General features: G+C 36.9%; 1 protein-coding gene across 3 annotated transcripts; it reads right to left on the bottom strand.

Annotated features, from left to right (window-relative positions):
* Positions 1 to 411: 411 nt before the first annotated feature.
* Positions 412 to 22,407, bottom strand: POLI (DNA polymerase iota). 3 transcript variants are annotated; one of them, XM_045850411.1, is made up of 10 exons: positions 22,293 to 22,407; positions 20,752 to 20,961; positions 19,941 to 20,105; positions 17,160 to 17,312; positions 15,141 to 15,377; positions 12,856 to 13,034; positions 11,913 to 12,004; positions 9,243 to 9,373; positions 4,536 to 4,741; positions 412 to 2,845 (listed from the first exon to the last, which is right to left on the bottom strand). In XM_045850411.1, the coding sequence occupies exons 2-10, from the start codon at positions 20,924 to 20,926 to the stop codon at positions 2,027 to 2,029; spliced, it is 2,157 nt and encodes a 718-aa protein (XP_045706367.1). In that variant the 5' UTR covers positions 20,927 to 20,961; positions 22,293 to 22,407; the 3' UTR covers positions 412 to 2,026. The 3 variants fall into 3 exon arrangements, with proteins under 3 accessions (XP_045706367.1, XP_045706369.1, XP_045706368.1); XM_045850413.1 differs by having other exon boundaries at positions 20,752 to 20,874; positions 22,293 to 22,394; XM_045850412.1 differs by having other exon boundaries at positions 22,262 to 22,296.
* Positions 22,408 to 22,434: the final 27 nt, after the last annotated feature.

Raw genomic sequence — 22,434 nt, 5'->3', positions numbered from 1 at the left:
GACTATAAAATATGAGTTTTATAAGGAATATTAGAAAAAGAATCAAATGAAAAATATACTTACTAAAAGTCATCATTAATGTTTTAAATAGTAGGTCAGCTATTAATGGAAAACAAATCAGTAAACAGAGCTGATGAAATTAGCCAAAATGTAGCAGATAAACAGGGGACATGTAGCAGAGATTAAGGGACGTGAAGAACAGAAAGGCCCACCATTTCTGCCGTCCAGAGTCCTAGAATAGTGAGGCAGTATTGGAAGGGCTAGTGACTAAGACTTTTATAGAACTAACATGAATTGAAAGATACAGGGTGCCAGCATATATCAAGAATAAGTAAAAATAAACTCACACTTCCAAACATACATTTGTACAACAGCAAAGAAAAAAAGATCATTTTATTAAAAGCTGGTAAGATAAACAATAGTCATATACTGATTTCTGGCTGAAATAATTGTAAGGATTATTGGATAATTTTAAAAAATGAATTATCTAAAAAAGTGATGAACTCCTTTTATGGGTTTAACCACCTTATCAGAATACTACATGTAGAAACTTCTCTAGTCCTTGATCCACAGCACTAAATATCTGCATGGTTGAGTAACTTCTGATGTTCTTGCTACAAGTTACTGTTTTGGATAACCTCAAACTCCCTGTTAAAGATCCTTGGTGGTTAGGGGATTTTCAAATTTCAAAAAACCTGAAATGAAGTTCAAACTCCTTACCTAGAAGAAAGTACTTTTAGGCTAGTCTTTATTCACATTTGTGTACTTTATTTTTGTCTTTAAATTATACATGCAAATGTTATAAACAGGACTCCTCCAAACAGTGCTACATAATGCTTGGGTGTGTTCTGGAAACATTCTTTATGTCTTACAATCACAAGATGTCCACAATCTTATATCTAACTTTTGATCTGGCAGGCAAAAGGTGAAGGCAGTAACAATGGGAGAAAAAGGACATCCATCAATTTAGTAACTGTGTATTTGTTGTGTGACATTCTGAATCTCACCTCCCAAATTTGGGAAGATGCAAAAACATGTAATCCAGTTCTTAGATCTCACAGACTGGCCAGAAGGAAATGGACTTCTTCCACTATCTAGAACTCTTCTAGATCCTCCACTTTGCACTTCAGGTGTCCATCCTTCCCTTAATCTACCTGCATGGAAGGTTCCTTCTCCTTCTCCATGACATGTAAATACACTCCCTGCCACGCAATTCATTTACTCAGTAGTTACTGAGTGCCCTCTGTGTGCCAGCCATGATGGTAGGTGCTAGGTGTAATAAGAGACATTAACTGAATATGCATCACTTTGGTAATTTTTTAAATTAACTTAATGGTACACAGTACTTTGAAGCTATCTACATTTTTTAATCAGTAAGTCGGTCATAGAACTTATCTGGCTGTTTCTTTTTTTTAAAAAAGGTTTTATTCATTTATTTTTGGAGAGGGGGGAGGGAGAAAGAGGGAGAGAAACATGGATCTTCAAGAGAAACATTCATCATTCATTGGTTGCCTCTCACATGCCCCCTGCTGGGACCTGGCCTGCAACCCAGGCATGTGCCGACTGGGAATCGAACCTGCCACCTTTTGATTCTTGGGTTGGCACTCAATCCAATGAGCCAAACCAGCCAGGACTATTCAGCTATTTCATAATGGGCTCAATTTTCACAGGAAAAAAAAAGTTCTTTGCTATAGCATAGCAATGATTTGGTCAATCTATTTCTTATATGCTGGCATATATACCTTTCCTCTCAATATATGAGAAATGTACCAATGCTTACCAAAGTATTTTTTATTGAAAAGCAATATAAAATAGTTTTAAAAATAAGAGGAAGGTAATGTTACACATTACTTCTTCTGTTATAAATTTTTATACTTTGTGCCACAATTTACTTCCCATAGGTATTCTTGCTTTATTTGGAACATTTTATATTGGATTGCTACATTATTAAATATCTATTAGTGTTTAATTCAGATGAGCTTTAACGTCTTTCCCTTGCTTTTTAGACCTTTTTTCCTCAGCATGCCTATTTATGTACATTGTGGAACTCCGATCCTCTTCTCTTCCAGTCAGCCACCAGCTCTTTTTGTACCTCTTCTGGGAGTTCGTAGAAAACTTCAGGGTCAACGTCAGAAGGAAAAGTAACTTTCTCAGCTGAAGAACTTTGCTCTCTATTTTCTGCAAGTCCTTCATGATGAGGCACTGTTGCTGTCGGTAGCTTATGGCTATCTGTAGTGAGGTTTTTGGAGAAAAGTTGCTCACTCTGTGAATTTGGAAGTGAATGGAAAATAGATACTGTGGGGTTTGTATTTGGAAAGCAGAATCCTTGAGATTCTTTAGGTCCTTGATCCAATCCTTCAACTTTTAATCTACTGTCTAGAGAATGTGAATAATTCTTTTGGCTAGACAGATGAGAGGAACTACTGCTATTTAAGCCTGAGGTTCCTGGTTCACAGGGAGATACAGAGAGCATCTGTTTGCTATTAGATAAATGATCGCTAGGATTTAATGGACTTTCTTGGATTTGTTTTGTAGAAAAGAAAGATAATATTCCTCTGGAGGCACGTAATGGACAACTCAAACTTCCTTTCCCTTGAACCTTTTCTCTAGATTTTCCAGAAAGGATTTCTTCTTGAATATCTACTGGAAGCTGCTTAAAGACTTCTTGGTCAATACCCTCAGGAAGTGAAGAGAGTGGAAATTCATCGCTGTCTCCTTTGGAAAAATTTATAGTATCTAGTGGAGACTTTCCAGCTCTTGTACTTTCAGTTCTTCCAGTTGGTAGAAAATTCCAATTTGTTTCTTTGTCTTTGGAAAAATCCTCCATATGAGTATCTTTCATTTTCTAGAATACAGGAGAACAGAATAATTTAGATAGCTAATATCTGTAAATATTCATGCTGCTAAAAAGTATGACTATACCTGTTATCTGACAGATGTGTTTCTATCCTACTCAGTAACTTCAATCCGTACTGCCTGTTCTAGACAACTGGAGATGATCAGCCCATCACAACTAGTCACACTACTGTGTGGATGTTTACTCACTACTCTAGGAAGAGGCCTCCTTCCTAAATAGCACTGACCCAGAAGGTAGGTATGCATTTAGAAACACGGAAAGGATCTTAATCATGTATCCACACTTGTAATCCTGTGAGTAGAAGAATGGCCTAGAAAAGTAAATGATTAACCCAGCGGCATCTAAGTATTTAAATACATACACACACATGTACATATATATTTACTTGATGCATAGATCATCAAGGACTAGTTTTCTAAAAGTCCCTATTCTAAATTGTTGTCATTTAACAAGAAAAAAAATACTTCTATGGTAAAAATCCAACACTATTATTATGGTATAACACTTTTTAAAATTTTTTCTTAATTTTAATTGTTGTTCAAGTAGGTATAACACTTTTTAAAAATTAAATTTAATGGGGCGACATTGGTTAATAAAATTATATAGGTTTCACATGTACGATTCTATGACACGTCATCTTGATACTGCACCGTGTGCCCGCCACCCAAAGTCAACCTCCTTCCACCATATAACTGATTCCCTTTACCCTGTACTACCTCTTCTTTATGTAAATAAAATAAAAGTGTAAAAACACCTTCAATTCTAACCTGTATAATTTTTATGTAAACTTTTCCACTTCAATTTCTATCTAACTTTAAGCATCATAAAAATGTATACATAGTCAAATATGACTCAGGAAACATCAACGCAGTAATTGCAAAAACATGAAAGGAGAAGAGATTCAGGCCATGTATTTACTGAGTATCACACACACACACAAGGTACTTTCACTTATATCTACCTCTGTAATACTACTGTAAATTATAGACCTTTAATTCTCATTCTGTAAGTTAAAAAGTAAAAAGTCAACACCATTTAAAATTTCAGTTAATAGATGGAATAAAATTGGTCAGAAGACAAAGTAATTTAAAGAGAGCACTAATTCATTCTTTCTACAACACTTCTGTTTTCATTTTAAACTTAAATGTAAATAAAATATTACTAAAATTATACTGACTGATTAAACAATAAAAATAAAGAAAATAATGAAAATGCTTTAAGAGTTCATTGTAGGTATGGAAAATTTAGTAAAAGATGATTATTTTTTTTAAGCATCCCACATTTAGTAAATAGAGGTGTGCCAGATGGCCATATACAGGGTTTTGTTTTAGTCGTCTGACAATACGACAACTGTAAAGTGAGTGGTCATTTTCTATCAATTTTGCTATTGGAGTGTAATTTAATTTCAAAACCAAGCAAATTTAAATGCTTTAACAAAACACAGAGGGGTTGCTAAACAGAAAATCTCTATAATGGTTTTCTTTTAATATCCAGCGACACTTACCTTTCTTTCTTGATCACAGCACGATACACGTGAGGCTAGCTCTGCAGTACACTAGGTATAACATACCTGGAAGTCCTTCCAAAAACACAGCCCAAAAGAAACTCCAAATTACATCAGTTAAACACAAACTGAAATTGTAATTTAACTACACAAATCCAACAACAGAGTACTTACAAAACTGCGCTTGCCGGAGTGTGTCGTTGTTGATAATGACGGTGTTAAGTAATAATCGATAGTCCCTTTCTTAGCAGTGTTTACTGCTTTAAGGTTGCAGAAGCACACATTTAAAAGGGTTAGATGAAATGGCATCTTCACATTCACCATGTTTCGAAAAAGTTTCATGATTATATCAACCATTGGGGTCATCGCATCATAAGTACCTAAATAAAATGTTTAAGAAGACAGTATTGATATCTAAACTCATTATATAATAATTAGTATAAAGAGCTTAATCTAATTTAAATTAAAATCCTAAATAGATTATCATTGGGACATCTTGACAATATACAGACACCTGGGACATCTCAACATCAATACTAAATGTCAAACGAGGACAAGTTTTCAGATTTGACATACGGGATATCTGCTTATGGCAGAGGGATGATGTCAGCAAATCTCCCCACTGAACTATAATAAAAGTGAACAAGACTGTCAATGGCAACCATTTAGAGCACCTGGAAATGAACCAAAGGCAACTAAAGCGAGAAGCACTGATTTATGAAACACTGCCGGTGCTTAGGCAGGAAAGGAGGAGAGAGCAGCCTATGCTGGGGTTGTTCACACCTCCCTTTACACAAGTCAGCTGGTGCAGGAGTTCTTCCAGGGTGAGGCTGGCTGATGCCAGAGAGAACACAACTGGTTTGTAGCGGGGGGCAAAAGCTCACACCCAGCAGAGTGACTAGTGAAATGAACAAGGTTGGTGGGAAACAACTGGAGAAGCCACACAGCTCTCTAGCCTGAGGCCACAGTGGTGGCTGGGGTGAGTGAAAGATCAGTGGATCAGCCACAAATTTAACCAGGCGACGTGGAAATGAAAACCACCATAGAAAGACTGTGTAAACTGTCTTTGTGACCCCAGGTGATTGGGAGGCAGCATGCTCAGGGAGGGAAGGGCAGAGAGGGCCAAGCTCTCCACGTACATCCCTGACTAGGACAGAAAGGCAAGAGGGCCTAGCAGGAAATAAAAGCCAGGGCAGACCTGACATGGCCTAAACATTCAAGTGCTCTCCAACCCAGGCACACATCGGCTGACAGAAGGGAGAAGCCTCCCAGGCTCTAGCACTGGAGCCAGCAGTGGCTAACCACCAAACTGGGCAGACACTGGTATAACTTCCTAGGAAGCTAAAATAAAACATTTAAATTTAAAATTAAAAAGCTGAGCAGAGAAATCAGGGCAATACATCATAAGAAAGGGTATACCCTGCAGCTCAAGTCCAGACAAGTTACAAAAAAAAATTTTAAAGCCTACATGAAAAATATCCAGAATTGCTGCAATACATTACCTAAAATACCCAGTTTTCAACAAAACATTACAATATATGCGAAAAGAATGTGATTGATTCAGGGAGAAAAAGCAGTTAACAGAAATTAACTTTTAGAGTCAGATTTATCGAAGACTTTGAAGCTGCTATTATGCGTATATTCAAAGAATTAAAGAAAACCATTTTAAAGAATTAAAATATAACTGCCAAAAGGGGAATCTCAATTAAATAAAGATCACACAAAGGAAAATCTAGAGTTAAAACGTAATCAAAATAAACAAAACCACTAGATGGGCAACAGCAGTTTTGAGATGACAGATTAATCAGAGAATTTGACAACTGAATGGAAATTATCTGATCTAAAAAGAGAAAAAAAGTCTCAAGAAATATGAATAGAACTCACATACCTGTAGGTCATTTTCAAGGATACTGACATATGTATAATGAGAGTCCCAAAAGGAGAAAGAAAAGAGAAGGAATACTTAAAGAAGTCAGAGTCAAAAACTGCACAAATTTCATCAAAATATTATTCTACAGAATCAAAAAGCTCAATAAATCCCAAGTAGGATAAACACAAAGAGATTCCACACTCACACGTCCTAGTCAATCTGCTGACACAGAGACAACTAACTCGTCACATAAAGGAGAGTGAGAATACAACTATACCTACTGACACATTATTGCCTTTCAGCTCCAAATTCACCCTTCAGTATGTGCTCAGTGTTAATGGGTTGGACTCTCAATTTTTTTTACATTGAACATGTTAAACTTTGTCAGTAGAGAGCACTGGAGGACCATTAAAGAAGAAAATGGGCGTCTCTTCCTGGTTCCAATGTACTGCTATCTACTTTTTCTTGCTCCTGTACATCGTCCGTTTGCAGTACATGTGTGTGGTGCACTCAGTCCCTTAGCAACCTCAAGCCCTAACCCCAGCCTAGTGACCACGTTACCATGGCACTACCAATTCAAACACTGCACACCCCAGGCCAGTGCTGTCAACAGAGCTCCAGCTCCTTCTGCATACCCGCCTGACAGCCTTGACCTGCCTACGTTCTGAAGGGTTGTTTCCTCCCCCTCTTCCTATGCAGGCACCATACCCTCCGACTCTGTGCTAGCAGATTCCTTCGGCACAGCCACCACCAGCCTCCCCTTGCCTGCATGCTGGAGGGCTGTTGACAGATGCATTCCCCACATAAACACTGCATACCCCAGCTCAAGCATTGCCCTGCTAGTGAGCCATGCCCAACATTCAACTCCTCCTGTGTGCCCACCCACTGGCCTCAGCTCATCTGTGAATCAGTGTGGGTGCTTCTCTCTTTGCCCCGTAACTATGGATCTCTGGGCCAGGCAACTCAAAAGGATTTTCCCACAATCCAGTGTTCTGCAGCCACACCTTCTCTTTGAGAGGTAGGAGAACTCCCTTTCTAAGTTTGTCCTTCCTTGGGTACTTCTCCTCAGCCCTTAATACATCATCTTAGAGTTCTCTTGATGCCTTCAGAGTCAATCCCCGATCTCAGTTTAATAATTCTGTGAAACTTTCCCATTCTAATTTCTGTGTGGTTTATTCTCTCCTGAGTGGTAGGAGACTGATAAAACCATTAACAGCTGACTCCTTGTCATAAATTTTATTACCAGGCAATAAAATTTGGCTCAATAAATTTGCAGGACTGAAATTGCTCAAAATATATTCTCTGATAAACATGAAATTAAAGTAGAAATCAATATAACAGAAAGAAATACGGGAAATCATCAAATATTTAGAAATTATGGAACAAATTTCTACATAAATTTAGGGGTCAAAAAAGGAATCAGAGGGATATGAAAAACTATTTTGACCTTAATGGAAAAGAAAATAACAAAATTTATGGAATACAGCTAAAGCACTGCTTAAAAGGAAATGTATGACGTTCAGCTTGAATTATTGGAAAAGAAGATAAGTATAAAATAAATAATGTAAGCTTCTATCTTAAGAAACAAGAGGGAAATGACAAACCTAAAGCAAGCAGAAAGAAAAAATAACAAAGATCAGAACAGAAATAAAACAAAGTATAAAAACACAACAGAGAAAACAACGACAATGAAAGTTGGATTTTAAAAACGATCAAAACAAGTTAACAAATCTTTGCTAGAATGACAAAGGAAAAAAGAGAACACACAAATTACCAGAACCAGGAATGAGAGCAGAACATCACTACGGACCTTACAAAAATGGAAGAATTATAAAGGAATATTAACAACTTCATCACAACAAATTAGACAATTTGGATGAAATGCATATATTTCTAAAAGATACAAATTGCTAAAACAGACTCAAGAGAAAAAGAAAATCTGGATAAGCTTTTAACAAACAGAGAAATCAAATTCCTAATTTAAAATCTTTCTACAAACAAAAGCCCAGGACCATGAATAGCCAAAACAATTTTGAAAAAATTAAAACTGGAGACCTTACGCTATCTAAGTTCAAAAGTTACAACAAAGTATCAAGACAGGGAAGAATTGGTATGAGAATAAACATATAGATCACAGAATATGAACGTCAAGAAATAAACTTTTACATTTATGGCCAACTAGTTTTTGACAAAGGCGCAATGACAATTCAATGGGAAAAGAATAGTCTTTTCAATAAATTTTGGTGGAACAAATGGATACCCCATGCAAAAGAAGGAACTAAGACCTTTATTACCTTACACCACACAAAAATCACTCAAAGTGGATCTAAGTTTAACGCTTAAAACTTGAAAATCTCTAAAAAATATAAACATAGGAACAAATATCTATGACCTTTGAATTAGGCAAAGAATTTTTAGATATAACACCAAAAGCACTATCCATGAAAGAAAACACAAACACAATGAAATACCACTATGCGGCCATGAGAATGACTGTCATAAAAGAAACTGGCAACACTAAATGTCAGTGACAATATGAAAACTGGAATGCTCCTACATGGTTGGTGAGAATGTAAATTGTTACACCCACTTTGGAAAAAATTTGGCAGTGTCTTAGAGTTCAAATTAACATACAGCCCAGCAGTTCCACTTCTTGCAACCGACGCAAGATAAACAAAGGCATGTATCCGCCCACTTACTTGCCAGAATCATTTTTTCATAACAGCCGAAAAAATGGAAACAATCTAAAAGTTCATTCAAAAGTTATCTTATGCCATATAATTATCATAGTTTGTTTTCTCTGAACTTGGGAAACTTTCTTAAGCGAGTCTCTACTTTTATAATCTATTAAAAAACAAAGTTTTCTAGTAAAAATTTCTGATAGATTAAAGGGATTTAATAGCTCACTAACTCCCTATGAAGACCTTCCACCTACAGGGCCAATTTCTAATTCAAAGTTTCCTTTTGTAAGAGCACAACCTGCCAATTAAATTATTAGGAAAAGCCCACACCTGCCCCTAACTTCTGAATTATGTGGGGCGGAATGGGGCACTGGCGGCTCTCGCGGTTATAGTGCTTCTCAGATGAATACCGGCGGATTGTTAATCTCACTGTATGTGGCTTCCTTCCATCTTGGCATACTCTAAAAATAAAGAGAAACGGGAAATAAGCAATTTGAAAAAATATTACCTAAAGATTTTAAAAAATTGTCTAATAAACTTAATAGATCTAAAGGTGCCAGATTTAGTAATTACAACATTATAAGTACAGTTGATAACTACACAGTAAGCAATAAAGGTCCCTGAAGAGCCCAAATAGATTTTGCAAACTCTACACACTGAAAAACTGAAATTGTAAGTGCAAGGGTCCCAGGCCCCACTCAGAATTGGGTGCTAATCAGAAAAGTAACAGAAATAAAACATAATTACAACAAGCCATTTTACTATTCAAGTCCAAAATGTAACTAAAGGCAAAATATTAAAATCAGCAAGAAGTTAAAGAAACTGAGAGAATCACTTACAGAAGCAAATAAATGAAAAGTAACAGGTTTTTCACACATTTTTTAAAAATGCACGATTACAGGAAAAAAAATAATGAGATTGCTTTTGTCAAAGAGCACTCCCCAAGTAGATCCAAGAGAGCCAGTAATAATAGCATCACTATGTGGCATACTAGAGCAAGAACTGGAAAGATCAATTATATACTATATTTAGGAAGATGAGTGCATATACATGCATCTTATAAAGTATTCCATCCAAATGGTCTTGGTTTGGGGGTTGAACACAAATTTTTAATGCTATAGAAAATTCACTTTAATAGTAGAAATTTAATAAGGGAAAATACATGTCCTTATATGTATGGCAATGCATTAAAATCACAAATACAAAATACAAATATTGTACATTGTTAAACATGCTGAAATTGAAGGTTTCTATTGGAATAGATTTTTGTAGTAAATTATTTTTTCTGCCCTGGCTGTTGTGGCTCAGTGGATTGAGTGTGGGCCTGCGAACCAAAGGGTCACCAGTTCAATTCCCAGTCAGGGCCCATGCCTGGGTTGCAGGCCAGGTCCCCAGCAGGGGGCATAGGAAAGGCGACCACACATTGATGTTTCTCTCCCTCTCTTTCTCCTTCCCTTCCCCTCTCTCTAAAAATAAATAAAATCCTTAAAAAAATTATTTTTTCTTTCATTGCTTTCTCATAAAACTTCTTGATTGCTGCTTTAAAAACAATAAACATCTTAAATAGTTGCTGTAAATATGTTACTAGTTTAAATAGCTCCCAGGTAAGCTTGTTCTTTTAAGTCATTGTGCAATTCAAAGACAATGAATTGGTTCCTGTAACTAATCAAGACATACTAGAAAAAGATTATATTCTAAGCAATCTTAAACTATTGCCTAGAAATTGGATTAAAAATGAAATGATTTAATACCTGTCACATTCCTACAGAGTCATCATTTATTCTATAAGTTGAATACACTCACACACAATGCTTTTTTTGCCACTTACACAGTATTACACTTCGATCCCTGAAATAGGGGATATAACATAGAAGAGGGAATGGCAAGCTGAGATAAGGATAAATGGTTAATAGTTGGAATTTCACAGGTCTAGCACACCTAGTCTCATTCCCGGGGTTCATTCTTAAATAAGAGAACCTATAAAATTCATAATTCTTGTGTTTTTTCTATGTGCAGAACTATTTCCCGTGCCCAGGCTTCTCATAGTAATCTTCTATTTCGTTGGAGCAAAGCAGATGACCCAGTTTCACAAGCACCGCACGGGCCCACCCTGAGTCATATCCCTGGAGCTGGGTCGCAGTCAGCCCAGTCGCATGCAGCAAGACGATGAGCTGCGTGGCTTTGCTCAAGACATGAGAACCACACCGCAATGTGACAGCCAAGTTGTAGGAACTTCACTGCATCCGTTTTCTCAGACCTAGCGTCATCCAAACTCCTTTTCTCTTGTCAGTTGGCCATCCAGACATCATTACAGAAGCACAACTGCCCAAAACTGTCCGGCCCCACACACCCCATTCTGAGAAATCAAAGACATAAGAGGAGGGGTCAATACTCTTCTACAGAGTGTTGAGGACAGATGCTTGACGGCAGAGGGGCATCAGAAAGGCACATGCCTTGTTCTGTGTATGCTAGGCTATTTGTGCTGTGCATGGCCCCAGCTGACACTCCTCGTGTACTTACAGACCAGCAACCCTGAGCGCACCCACAGCCGCTCTCACTGCCCACACAGCCCCGCTGAGCTGCTCTTTGTCTGACTCTGTTTTCTTTCACGTAGTCTAAGGCAAAGGGGACATAAGTGTTCTTCTGCTTTCTCCCTTGCTGTTGCTCTTAGTAACTACCCATCATCAACCATTACAGATTTGTAGGTGTTGGGGTTCTAGAGATGTCTGTAAACCCCATTAGGTAACTATCAGCAGCTTAAGATCCATAATATAACAATAATGTGACTAAAAATCAATTGAACTAGATGGGTTAAATTTAGTTAAGAGCGTCAACTACTAGTTTTGCAATAGTTTACAATGTAGAGAAAGTCAGTGATAAATGATCTATCTTTACACTGTTTAGTCTTCAGTTAATCTGTAAGTTCCAAGACAGAACACTAAGTATTCTTTCCACATACTACATACAGAAAATATAGGATATGGCAAAATGGAAAATCACCTGTTCAAAAGACTAGCAAGTAGTTCTTCAATCTTACTTTTAGCTTCAACTTCCGATGAACATTTTTTAAATGAATCTTCTTCACTAAAGGACTACCAAAGAAGCACAAATAAGGATAATTGTAAACCCAAATAAGCATATCCAATTATCAGTGCCATTTAGTTCACTTTTATAGTACCTCCTTTTATCTGCAACTTATTGTACTCCACTAGAAAGTGTGCTGGAAGGCAAGAGAATTACAAAGGTCCAGCAGCAACTCCAAGTTTACTGTATGATTACCGCAAGGCTCTTAATCTCCTAAAACTTGAATTTAACCTTGGACAAGTATTTTAACCTTTCTAGAGTATGGTATCCTCATCTTAAAAAAACAACGGGAGCAAGAGGAAGAGAGGGGAAAAGGTATGAACAAACAGTAGAACTACCTACCTCAAAGGTCTGTGAAAATTAAAGGGGATGATGTAAAGTACTTAGTAAAGCTCCTGCCACATAGAAAAAGAATCGGTCAATGTGAACTGGATGATTATACCTTTCTCCATTTCCTAAATCATTATACTACTCTAAAAACAAGACTTAACTAAATAATTAAAATATTTTGCCTCATACATGTAATATAGGCTATTTAGATTTATAGTGGCTAACTTTAGATTTAAATACCAATTCTTAGATTCAATTTAAGAATATTCATTAATCTACTATACACTGGCTGGGTAGCTCAGTTGGTTAGTGTTGTCCTGATACAACGAATCGATGTCTCTTTTCCTTCCACCCCTCTCTAAATCAATCAATTGTAAAAAAATCTATTATAATAAATTAGCATCCTCATAGGAAAGGGATCATGTACTAATAAGCAAACTACAATAGTAAAAACATAGCAATAAACCAGAAATCTTCATCTGAAATAATGTGACAACCAGTACTCAATTCAAGTATCATTATCATGTACCTGAGGTAGTCCTGATGGTGTTACAGGAGAGTTATCCTCTCCAAAACTGAGCTTCTGGATACGCTGAGCAACTGAAATTCCTAATTCCTTTTCTAGTATTTTGGATGGAAAGGTTTGGAGATCAGGCACACTGCTGACACCCAGTGCCTCAAGGCGTTTGGCAGTTTTATAGCCAATACCTAAACAGAAAGAAATGCATAGGGTGTTACAACAGCTTTTTTCCTTAAAATAAAACTAATGAAAATATTATAAATACTGCATTAATCACATCTTTAAATCCCATAATTAATATTTTGCTAAGATCAAACTTCATTACAAATGACATGGTTGTTCTGCTCAGCCCCTATGATTTATATGAACCACTTTGAAAACCCAACAGCCCTAATATACCTAATATAATATGATGAATATAGAGACAACCAATAAATTCTGTCTTGATAAAATTTTTACCACCCGTCAGATACCACTGTGGAAGTATTCAAGAATCATGCTGATTATTCATACGGTGTCCAACCTGTGGCCCATGGGTTACATGCAACCCAGGATGGTTGTGGATGTGGCCAAATACAAAATCATAAATTTACTTTTTCGTAAATGTTTACATGTTTTTTTGCTCATCAGATTTCATTAGTGTTTGTGTATTTAATGTGTGGCCCAAGACAACTCTTCTTTTTCCAGTGTGGCCCAGAGATGCCAAAAGGCTGGACACCCAAAGAAAGACTGTCACTAAAGCAATTAAAATTAATTAGTATGCACTCAGTATTAACCTACCTGATTTTTATATACAACACCACACATTTATTTACAAGTCACATCTGGCAATACTTACCACCTGAATACAACTAAGAACCAGAAAGTAAACCAACAAAAAAAAATTCTTATTAGCAAAACTCCTATCATAAAGTTTTTTTGTAGGAAAACTCAATTATATTTTATCACAGAAAAAAAGCTCAGGCGATGTAGTATCCTTTTACTCCTCTCATTTTTTAAAAATTAGTTCTACAATTATCTAATTTCCTTGAACAGTAAAAGTAAATCAAAGGTGATGAATGTGTAAGGGAAATTATTACAGTGGAGTGACAGATATTTTCACAGCTGAAATAAAAGAAGGCTAGCAAGTTGGCAATAAGAAAAGGCCTGTAAAAAATATATAATAATTCAAAAAGTAAAGCCAAGTAATAGTGTTATGTATCAGTATACAGTCCTCAATGTATTACAATCTGACATAGTAATTGTTCTTCAGAACACAGACTCGGGTTCATCTAAGAAGTTACAACTGTACTACTTTAAGGAAGGTGAGGGAGTAACACATTTTGGAGTCACATAAACATGTGTTAAAAATGTGAAGTTATAATATCTGCAGGTTAAGTTTCAGTTGTCTTAAAAATTCACTTCCATAGAATTCTATATAACATCTTTATCCCCAACAATGCCATAGAAATGAAGTTTAACATATCCATTATTGATGGTCTACAAAAGCATAAGTATTTGATCTTCAATGATACAAATTTGACCAGATCACTGAACCCTTCAAAAAAATCAGTTTTCTCATCTTTAAAATAAAAGCTTTGTCTAAATGCTTTGGAAGGTCTCTTGTAGCCCTAATATTTTAAATATAATCCCAAAATAGAGTTAATAAAAGACAACACTCCTCTTTAGAGGCAATGTACAGTATAACAGTATAAACCAGAGATTGGAAATAATTGACTGTATGAGTATGTTCCCAGGTTATAATTTTTATGGTCACATTCAAACTCTACAAAAGTAGGTGAGACTAGAAAAGAACTCTGTATATTTCCTAGTACAGATTCCCTCCAGAAAACAGGTTTTTTGGGTTTTCTCCAAGAACCAAGTACACAGGCTCTAAAAATTAACTACATGTCAGGCAGTGAAAGACAAATACCATATGATCTCACCTATAAGTGGAACCTGTAAGTGGAACCAAAACAAACAAGCAAGGAAAATATAACCAGAGACATAGAAATAAAGAACAAACTGACAGTAACCAGAGGGGAAGTGGGAGGGGATAATGGGGGGGAAAGGGGGAAGAAACATCAAGGAGCTTGTACAACGGACACATGGACAAAGCCAAAGGGGGCTAGGATCAAGGGTGGGAGGTGGGGATGGCTGGGGTGCAGGGGAGTGGAGGGGGCAAAATGGAGACAACTGTACATGCACAACAATTTAAAAAAAGAGAAAGAAAAAAGAATTAATTGCATGTATATATTATTTTTAAATTAAAGAAATACAATAAAATACATACTTTTCAAATATCTTTGTCTTACCAGGCATTTCTTTTATGTGTTTCAGACTGTGAATGAGGTCTTGAGAACTTTCAGGCAATAAGACTGTTTGTTGATTTGGTTTAAAGACGCCAGAAACTAATTTTGCCAGTAACTTATTGGAAGCCACTCCAGCACAGCCGGTGAGACCCAGCTGGTCACGCATGGCTTCCCGCATCTCTGCTGCCACCTGAGACCCGACAAGCAGTCTCCTGTGCAGGATGTCATGCAGGTTTATAGCTATGAAAACAGCCAATGTTGTGAAAAGTCACCACAAAAATTTTTAATTTCCTCTTTTACAAATGACTTTTAAAAGGGTACAGGATTTATCTAACCTATATTCAACACCCCCCCACCACACCCCCTACACACACACATACCCCCCACCACACTGTCACCCACTTAACTAATCTGTTTTGTTTCTACAGCGGTTCTGTAAAATAAGTAACTACAGAGAGTGAACTCCAAGGGCCTGTGACAGAGAACGCACAGAGTGCTAACTGATGAACAGATTATGAAAATTGATCTCTCATAAAAAATTCCTACTGACATTAGTAAAACTCTTCACGTTACCTGTAAGCAAGCATAAAGTACTGCATTAATAAGAAAGCCAACATTACAGCTTTGAAGATCTGAATCTAAACTTGACGTACTAGATGTATAAAAACTATTTTAGATCTGTACATATTTAAGAGCTCTTTTATCAAAAGTTGTAGGGAAATTACCTAGAAACAACTTCTAGAAGGTGTGAAAATGTTATTTCAGTTATATTAGACAATCCTTACCCTCGGAAGTATTTACAAACCAAGTCTCACGTCTGCCGTTTACTTCCACACGGCTCATCAATCAGTCAGCCAACCAACAATGAGCAAGATAAAGCACATGTGGAAAAATAATAACAGGTATATCACCCAGGAGGGTATAATGAGTGTTCTTATTGTATTATTCCACCAATTTTTCTGTATGTTTAAAAAATGTTAACAAAATTGTGGGGCGGTGGAAGAATTCATGAAAAAGTAGAGATTTTCTTTTTAGGATATAAGACCTAGCTCTCTGTACTATGTTCTAAGCAATAAAGTATGAATTTGCTTTAAGAATTACACAGAAACATATTTGGAATGTTCTTGCTTCTCAGCCTTTGCAAGTGCAAGAAACTACAGGTACAAAGGATGAGAAAAGCTCCATGTCTTCTAGAAGAGAACTGTAGCTTTCACCCTTTTCTTTAAGATCAGGGAAGTGGAGAACTAGATGGGGACTGGTCACCAGCTCTCAAAAAAGGGAGTAAGAGGAAGCACATGCAGAGACCTAGAAGCCAGGTGGTCAGGGCAAGTGGTTCACAAAAGCACAGTAGCTTGTGTTCCTTCTGGTGTAACATGCAAGTCACCAGCAGAGTCACAAGATCTCTCCAAGTCTAATCAGACAGTCACTGGAACTTATTTTCAAATGCAAACATCCCCCGGGAGTACCAGCAGTCACTTATACTTTAATACGTGAAGGAGACGGGCCGTTCTGCTTTCATGCTAAGAGCTGGCAAAGATGATCTGAACGAATTGCACAGGAGCTTGCAAAAGACAGCAGCTAGGCTGGGTCAGGCCCCCAGAAGGGCTAACTCAGGAAGTCAGGGACGACAAAACGGTCTCGGTGCTCTGGGGCAACAAAAGCGAGAGGCCACAAAGGCACATTTCACCTACCTCAAAGTTTTGCCTAAAGACAGTTTGAAGAGAATCAAAAATTATTCTAAAAAGCCTATTATCAAGCCAGCTCCTCTAACGTAAGGCTGACCTAAAGAGGTATGACACTCCAAAATGGTAACGCCCGGACCGTGTCGGACAAGTGGGAAGTGTGCAGAGCACCGAGCTACGGGAGCAACACATGTTTCAGCCACCTGCACAGATGACTGACCTGCGGCTGCACCTCCGACAAAAGCCATAAAGTGTCCAAAGTCGGTTTGTGGAACACACTGAGCATTAAGACATGTATGTGCTTTAAAACGAATGAACAGAGTAAGTCAGATGCACTCACACTGATCGTTGTACACGTGACCCGACACAGTCAGTGCTGGAAGTTCATCACTTTGAAGCTGCTGTAGTCTCTTCTCAACCGTTTCTGTTATATCCACAAAATTTTCATCAAATCCAAGCCTCTCAACAACTGGACTAAATTCCTCCAGCAAATCTAAATTTACAGAATATTGGAGCACAGATGGAACTGAAGTTACAACTAGAATCCATTTAACTTTTATGCTTACATCAAATATGTTATTAAAGGTTTTACATATAGCCATAGTCCCACAACATATTTAATACAGCCCTTGGTTAACTGATTTTTTTTCTGAACCACATTTTGAGTAAGGACAAAATTTTCCCAACAAAGTCAGTCTAAAATGATACTCGCTGGGCAGATACTCATAGTGATACATTTAGCTCAACCTCCTATACTTATCATTTCTGTGTCTGTAGTATATTCAATATCAATGCTTATTGTTAATTATGATCTTGAAGCAGTGGACCAAAGAATAAATTATAGTCTGCCTAGAAAAGTAAAAACAAGTAATAATATAGTCTAGCTACATTTTTCACAGGAGTTTTTGAAGGCAAAACCAAAATTTATAATTTCTAATTATTACTGAGCCAAAAAGAAAACTCATTTAATTTTCAAAATACACCACAATTCAGTATTTTAATTAGCCATTCCCAAGCTAATTCCTTACAGGCAGAGATGGACCACGATTTACATGTATGTGAGTGTCCAACATCTAGTCTAATGCCTAGTCCTTAAGTCAAATGTTTACTAAACTGAACTGAACCAAATTTGCTATAAATTCAAAAGGATTATCAATTTTCCTTTTTAGGATTAAGACTACTAACGACTTTGAAATCACTGAGAAGAGTTTTCATTTCTCTCTGAATTACCTGTTGATATCAGCTGGATGGCAGAAAACATTCACTATTTTTTTCACCTATGAGGTAAAATCTTTATAATTTGAGAATATCTAACACTCCTGCACATACTAGCAATTATGTTGGGACAGACTTAACTGCAACATATAGCAGTATTCAAAATTTTAAGCGCAAACTACCTTTGATCTATTATAGCAATTAACCTCTAGGGACTTAACTTATAAATACCCTCAAAAAAGTATGCCCAAATTTCCGCATGAAAATGTCTACTGCAGCATATATTTATTTGTAAGAGCAAAAAAGTTGGTAACGGCCTAATAATCCATCACCATTAGGAAAACCATAAAAGTTACCATTCAAAACAAGACATTTTTTAAATAAAAGCAGCTAGTACTAATAATTATGCAGGGGCATTAGCCATAAAGTGGAACACGCTGTCCTCCTATCACTAGAGGACTGGTTAAATAAGCATGGAACAAAATGCAATGGAATACTGCAGGCATTAAAAAGAATAAGGAAGAGCTACATAAATGACATGAAAGACCACCAAGAACAAAGGCAAGATGCACAACACATATAAATATTCTTCTGTGTACACTAACAATTAACTTCTTAATATTCAGACACACACAGTTTTGCATAGATGCACAAGTACTATTTTGGGAGTAGTCTTATCTTTTCTGCATGGCTGTTCTTTCTCCCCTCCCCTCCCATTTCAGCACCGCCTCTTCCCCTCCAGAAGGTAACTAAGGTTAACAACTCAGTACATATCCTCTCATGTTTCTCTTCCTGTTCATATGTACACATAAACATATATGTGGGGGAGGAGTTTGTGCTATTGTTTTATACATATGGAAAATGTAATATACTTTTTTTGCATCTTAACTTTAACTCACTCAACAAGGTATATATTAATGAGTCAAGTATACAGCACCAATGCATTCTTTTTAATGGTTAACAGTCCATCATAGCCTAATTTAGCCATCCTTATCCTGATGGACATTTGTTTTCATTCCATGTTTACCAATTATGAACCATGCTACAATACAAATTTTTGTACATACGTCCTTAGGATTTTATTTCTTAAATTGCCAGAGGTTACATCACTGGGTTAAAGACTATAATATGTATCTTTAACTTCAAAAATGTTTCCAGATTGCTTTTTCAAAAAGGCAACAATACTTTGTTTCTACCTTTTCTCACATTATTTTTTGCAAGTATGATGGATATAAAATATCTTAATGATTCAGATTTTCTTAAACAATAATGAATTTGAGCACTCTTTTATCCAGATAATCATAGGACATTGTGTTTGCTCTTTTTGTCAATCACCTATTCATATTCTTTGTCCAATTTTCTTGAGTTTTTTTCCTTGTTGATCTATTAGTGTTTTTGGATATTATATATATTTAACCCTTTCATCTGAAAACTGCTACAATAATAAAAGAACAAACAATAACAGTAGCAAAGAAGGTAGATATAACTAGTTTTTAACTGTTTTAAATTATGTTAAACATTACAGAAACCTCTCTCAACTAACATTAATGAATGAGAGTATAGCATATCTCTTCATAATTCATTTAAATTTAAAATTAAAAATATTTGGCTTTCTTTAGTATATCTCCCCATTTTCTCCCTTTTAAATTTTGTTCCACTTTTCTCATATTTACATGACACCAGTCAGGACCTACTTCAAACTCCTCCCACTTTACATTTTGTATCAACACTACTTACATAACATCATCCTCATATACATTTTTTTTAAATGGGCAAGACCCAAAATAAAGTTATTAGCAAAAAAGAAACTGATTATGGCATTTTACATTTATTAAAAGATTTCATGAAATGAACAGGCATCCTATATAAAAACTAATGCTAAAAAAATACTCCCTGTAATCTGTACCTGTAACCTTATATGACATCTCTCTGTAACGAGTCAAGTCTTCTCCATTCACTAACACCAGCTGTGGACACTTTTCTTTTGCATCTCTAACACTCATAAGTTTCTTTACTCCAAGTTCCCTAGCTTCGTAGTTGCAGGTAACCACCAAAGATTTCTGCTGAACCCCTATAAAAAATAAATATTTTATGAGAAAACTGAGAATTTAAAAAAAATCTTAACATATAATTTACTAACCCTATATTATAACTGTAAATTGTAATGCAATCTGTTTTGATTAAAAATAAAAAGCTGTGTTTCATTTAATAAATATAGCCTCTATTCATCGGTTCTTTAAAGTAAAATTTAGCAGAAATGATCATGAATCGGTAGATTCTATGGAGTCTTCAGCAAAAAGATACAAATAAAATCATTCTAGAATTTTTTCAGACAAAACCTGATTAATTTATACTGAATTAACTCTACATGTAAATCTAGCCCATATTTTACCAAAAAATAAAAGCAGATGCAAATAATGGAGTACAATTAATTCCTGGACTCACTTATCTTCTGAGTAACTGTGTAATGAAGATAAATCCATGTCCTGCTACAAGTACCAACCTACAGTAATTATCAGGTATCTCCTCCAATAAATGTTCTCATTATTGAACTATTCTTCCTAATCATCTGCAGAGAAGATTAGATAATGCGGGGGGCTGGGGCATTCTGAGCCCCCAAATCTTTCTTAATGTGGTTAATAAGTTAGAATACAATGGACACAGTAAACGAGTACTGATCCTATTACACAACAAATATTATCAACATCCATAATTACCTAAAGGTTTGCCCCTTAGTTCCGGGTTTGAGATCATTTCTACTTGTGCATAAAAGCAATCCAGATCCACGTGTACTATGACTCTGGATGAAGAACTTCCTGCTGGCACCACCTGATCATGAACTGATGCACAATATGCAAAGAAATACAAAAATACATTCAGGCTGTTTATCATCTCTGAGCAACTGGTAACTCCTTAAAACCTGGTAACTGAGAAAAAACAATGCGAAATGATTTTAAAAGTTTTTTTCCCCTGGATTCATTATATCTACTAAAGCATCTAAAAATTACAAAGACATAAGAGCAACTCTCTGTACAGTAGGGTCTTCAGTCCTGTTCACTTAGCATTTCTTTATGCACTGTATTTTCCTCAAGAATAAATTTCAGGGGAAAAAGTCTTGATCAATAATGGGTGACGAGACTATCCTCTCGCTTCAAAGTTTACAGTAAAATTTATGGTAAATTAGAGGGGTAGAAAAGTTTAAACGCAGATTTCAACCAACTTAAAAATTATTCTAAGTGGCACGTCCTTAAATTTGAAACAATCAGAAATACAGAATTGCAGAAGACAACTTATGGGTACCTGTGAACTATATCTAGCTTCCATACGAAAGCAGGATTATCTGGTTCAGTGCTGAATCCCCAGTACTGGTAACAGTGCCCTGCATATAAGACTATCAATAAATGCTCACTAAAAAAAAAGTACATATTTCTTGGACTTTAAAAAAAAGCAGTTTATGTCATGGAGAATGGAGGTGGGGTGGGCGAGACACGGGAAAGATGAAATTCCAGCTGCTAACACCAGTTTAAAAACAAGGCAGGTTAAATGCAATGTACTGTTCTGGTTTGGATCCTGGAACACAAAATCTTATAGTAGGAAAAAACTGGTAAAATGTGAATAAAGCTTGTATTTTAGTTAACAGTATTATGATAATGTTAACTCCTTAGTTTTGACAAATGTACCATGGTGATGTAAAATACTATCATTAGGGATAACTTTCTCCAACTTCGGAAATTCTAAAATTCTTCCAAAATTTAAGTTTAATTACAAAAAAAAAAAAAAAAAAAGGAAGCGGAGACCCCGGGGCTCTGGCCCCAGGACAGACAAACAAGATGCAGCCAAAGCTAGAAGTGGGTCACCGGAGAGGCGATCACTGCACACGAGCCTCGTCTCGGGTTCCTTCCGAGCCCACCCGTTCCTTCCAGACCCAACCGAGGCCCGGCCCCACCCCCGACAACTGCGCCACAAGGTTCTCCACTTCTGCAACTTTAAAGTGCCCAGGAGCCTATTTGGCTTTCATTGAGTTCTTTGAGGGGCTACTACAAATACACTCTTGCCTAACTAGGTGATGCCATCCCTCTCGGGGTCCTGAATGCAAAACACCAGGCAGCCAAGGGCAGCCCTCTTGGCAGACCCAGCAAAATGAAATGAACCAAGCGGGGCGGAGACGGTCGCACCCCAACGGCCGCCGCGCCCAGCGCCTCCGCCCGCCCCGCCCTTCTCATTTACACCAAGGGAGGTTGCCAGGTTCCCCGCGCACCCGGAGAGCCGGCTAACGCCCCCGCCCGCGCGCGTTCCATCGCCCGAGCCGCGTCCTCTTCCTCGTCGTTGCAGCCTTCCTCCTCGGGCTCCGCCCCCAGCTCCTCCGATCCGTGGCAGCCTACCGCAGCACAGCTTCCGGC

This window comes from Phyllostomus hastatus, unplaced genomic scaffold (genome assembly GCF_019186645.2).
Source record: "Phyllostomus hastatus isolate PE091 unplaced genomic scaffold, TTU_PhHast_1.1 phas_contig_80, whole genome shotgun sequence".
Taxonomy (NCBI): Eukaryota; Metazoa; Chordata; class Mammalia; order Chiroptera; family Phyllostomidae; genus Phyllostomus; species Phyllostomus hastatus.
The sequence above is the reverse complement of the archived record's forward strand: the minus strand, read 5'-3'. Positions and strand labels throughout refer to the sequence as shown.

Bases quoted from the DNA above. Each gene is read 5' to 3' on its own strand.
- POLI (XM_045850411.1), bottom strand. From the start codon at position 20,926: ATGATAAACAGCCTGAATGTATTTTTGTATTTCTTTGCATATTGTGCA. The intron at 9,374-11,912 runs GTGATTTTCCAT...CTTTATTTTTAG, and splicing joins CTTGCTAGTCTTTTGAACAG to AGTATGCCAAGATGGAAGGA. The intron at 2,846-4,535 runs GTAAGTACTCTG...CCTGTATTCTAG, and splicing joins ACTCCGGCAAGCGCAGTTTT to AAAATGAAAGATACTCATAT.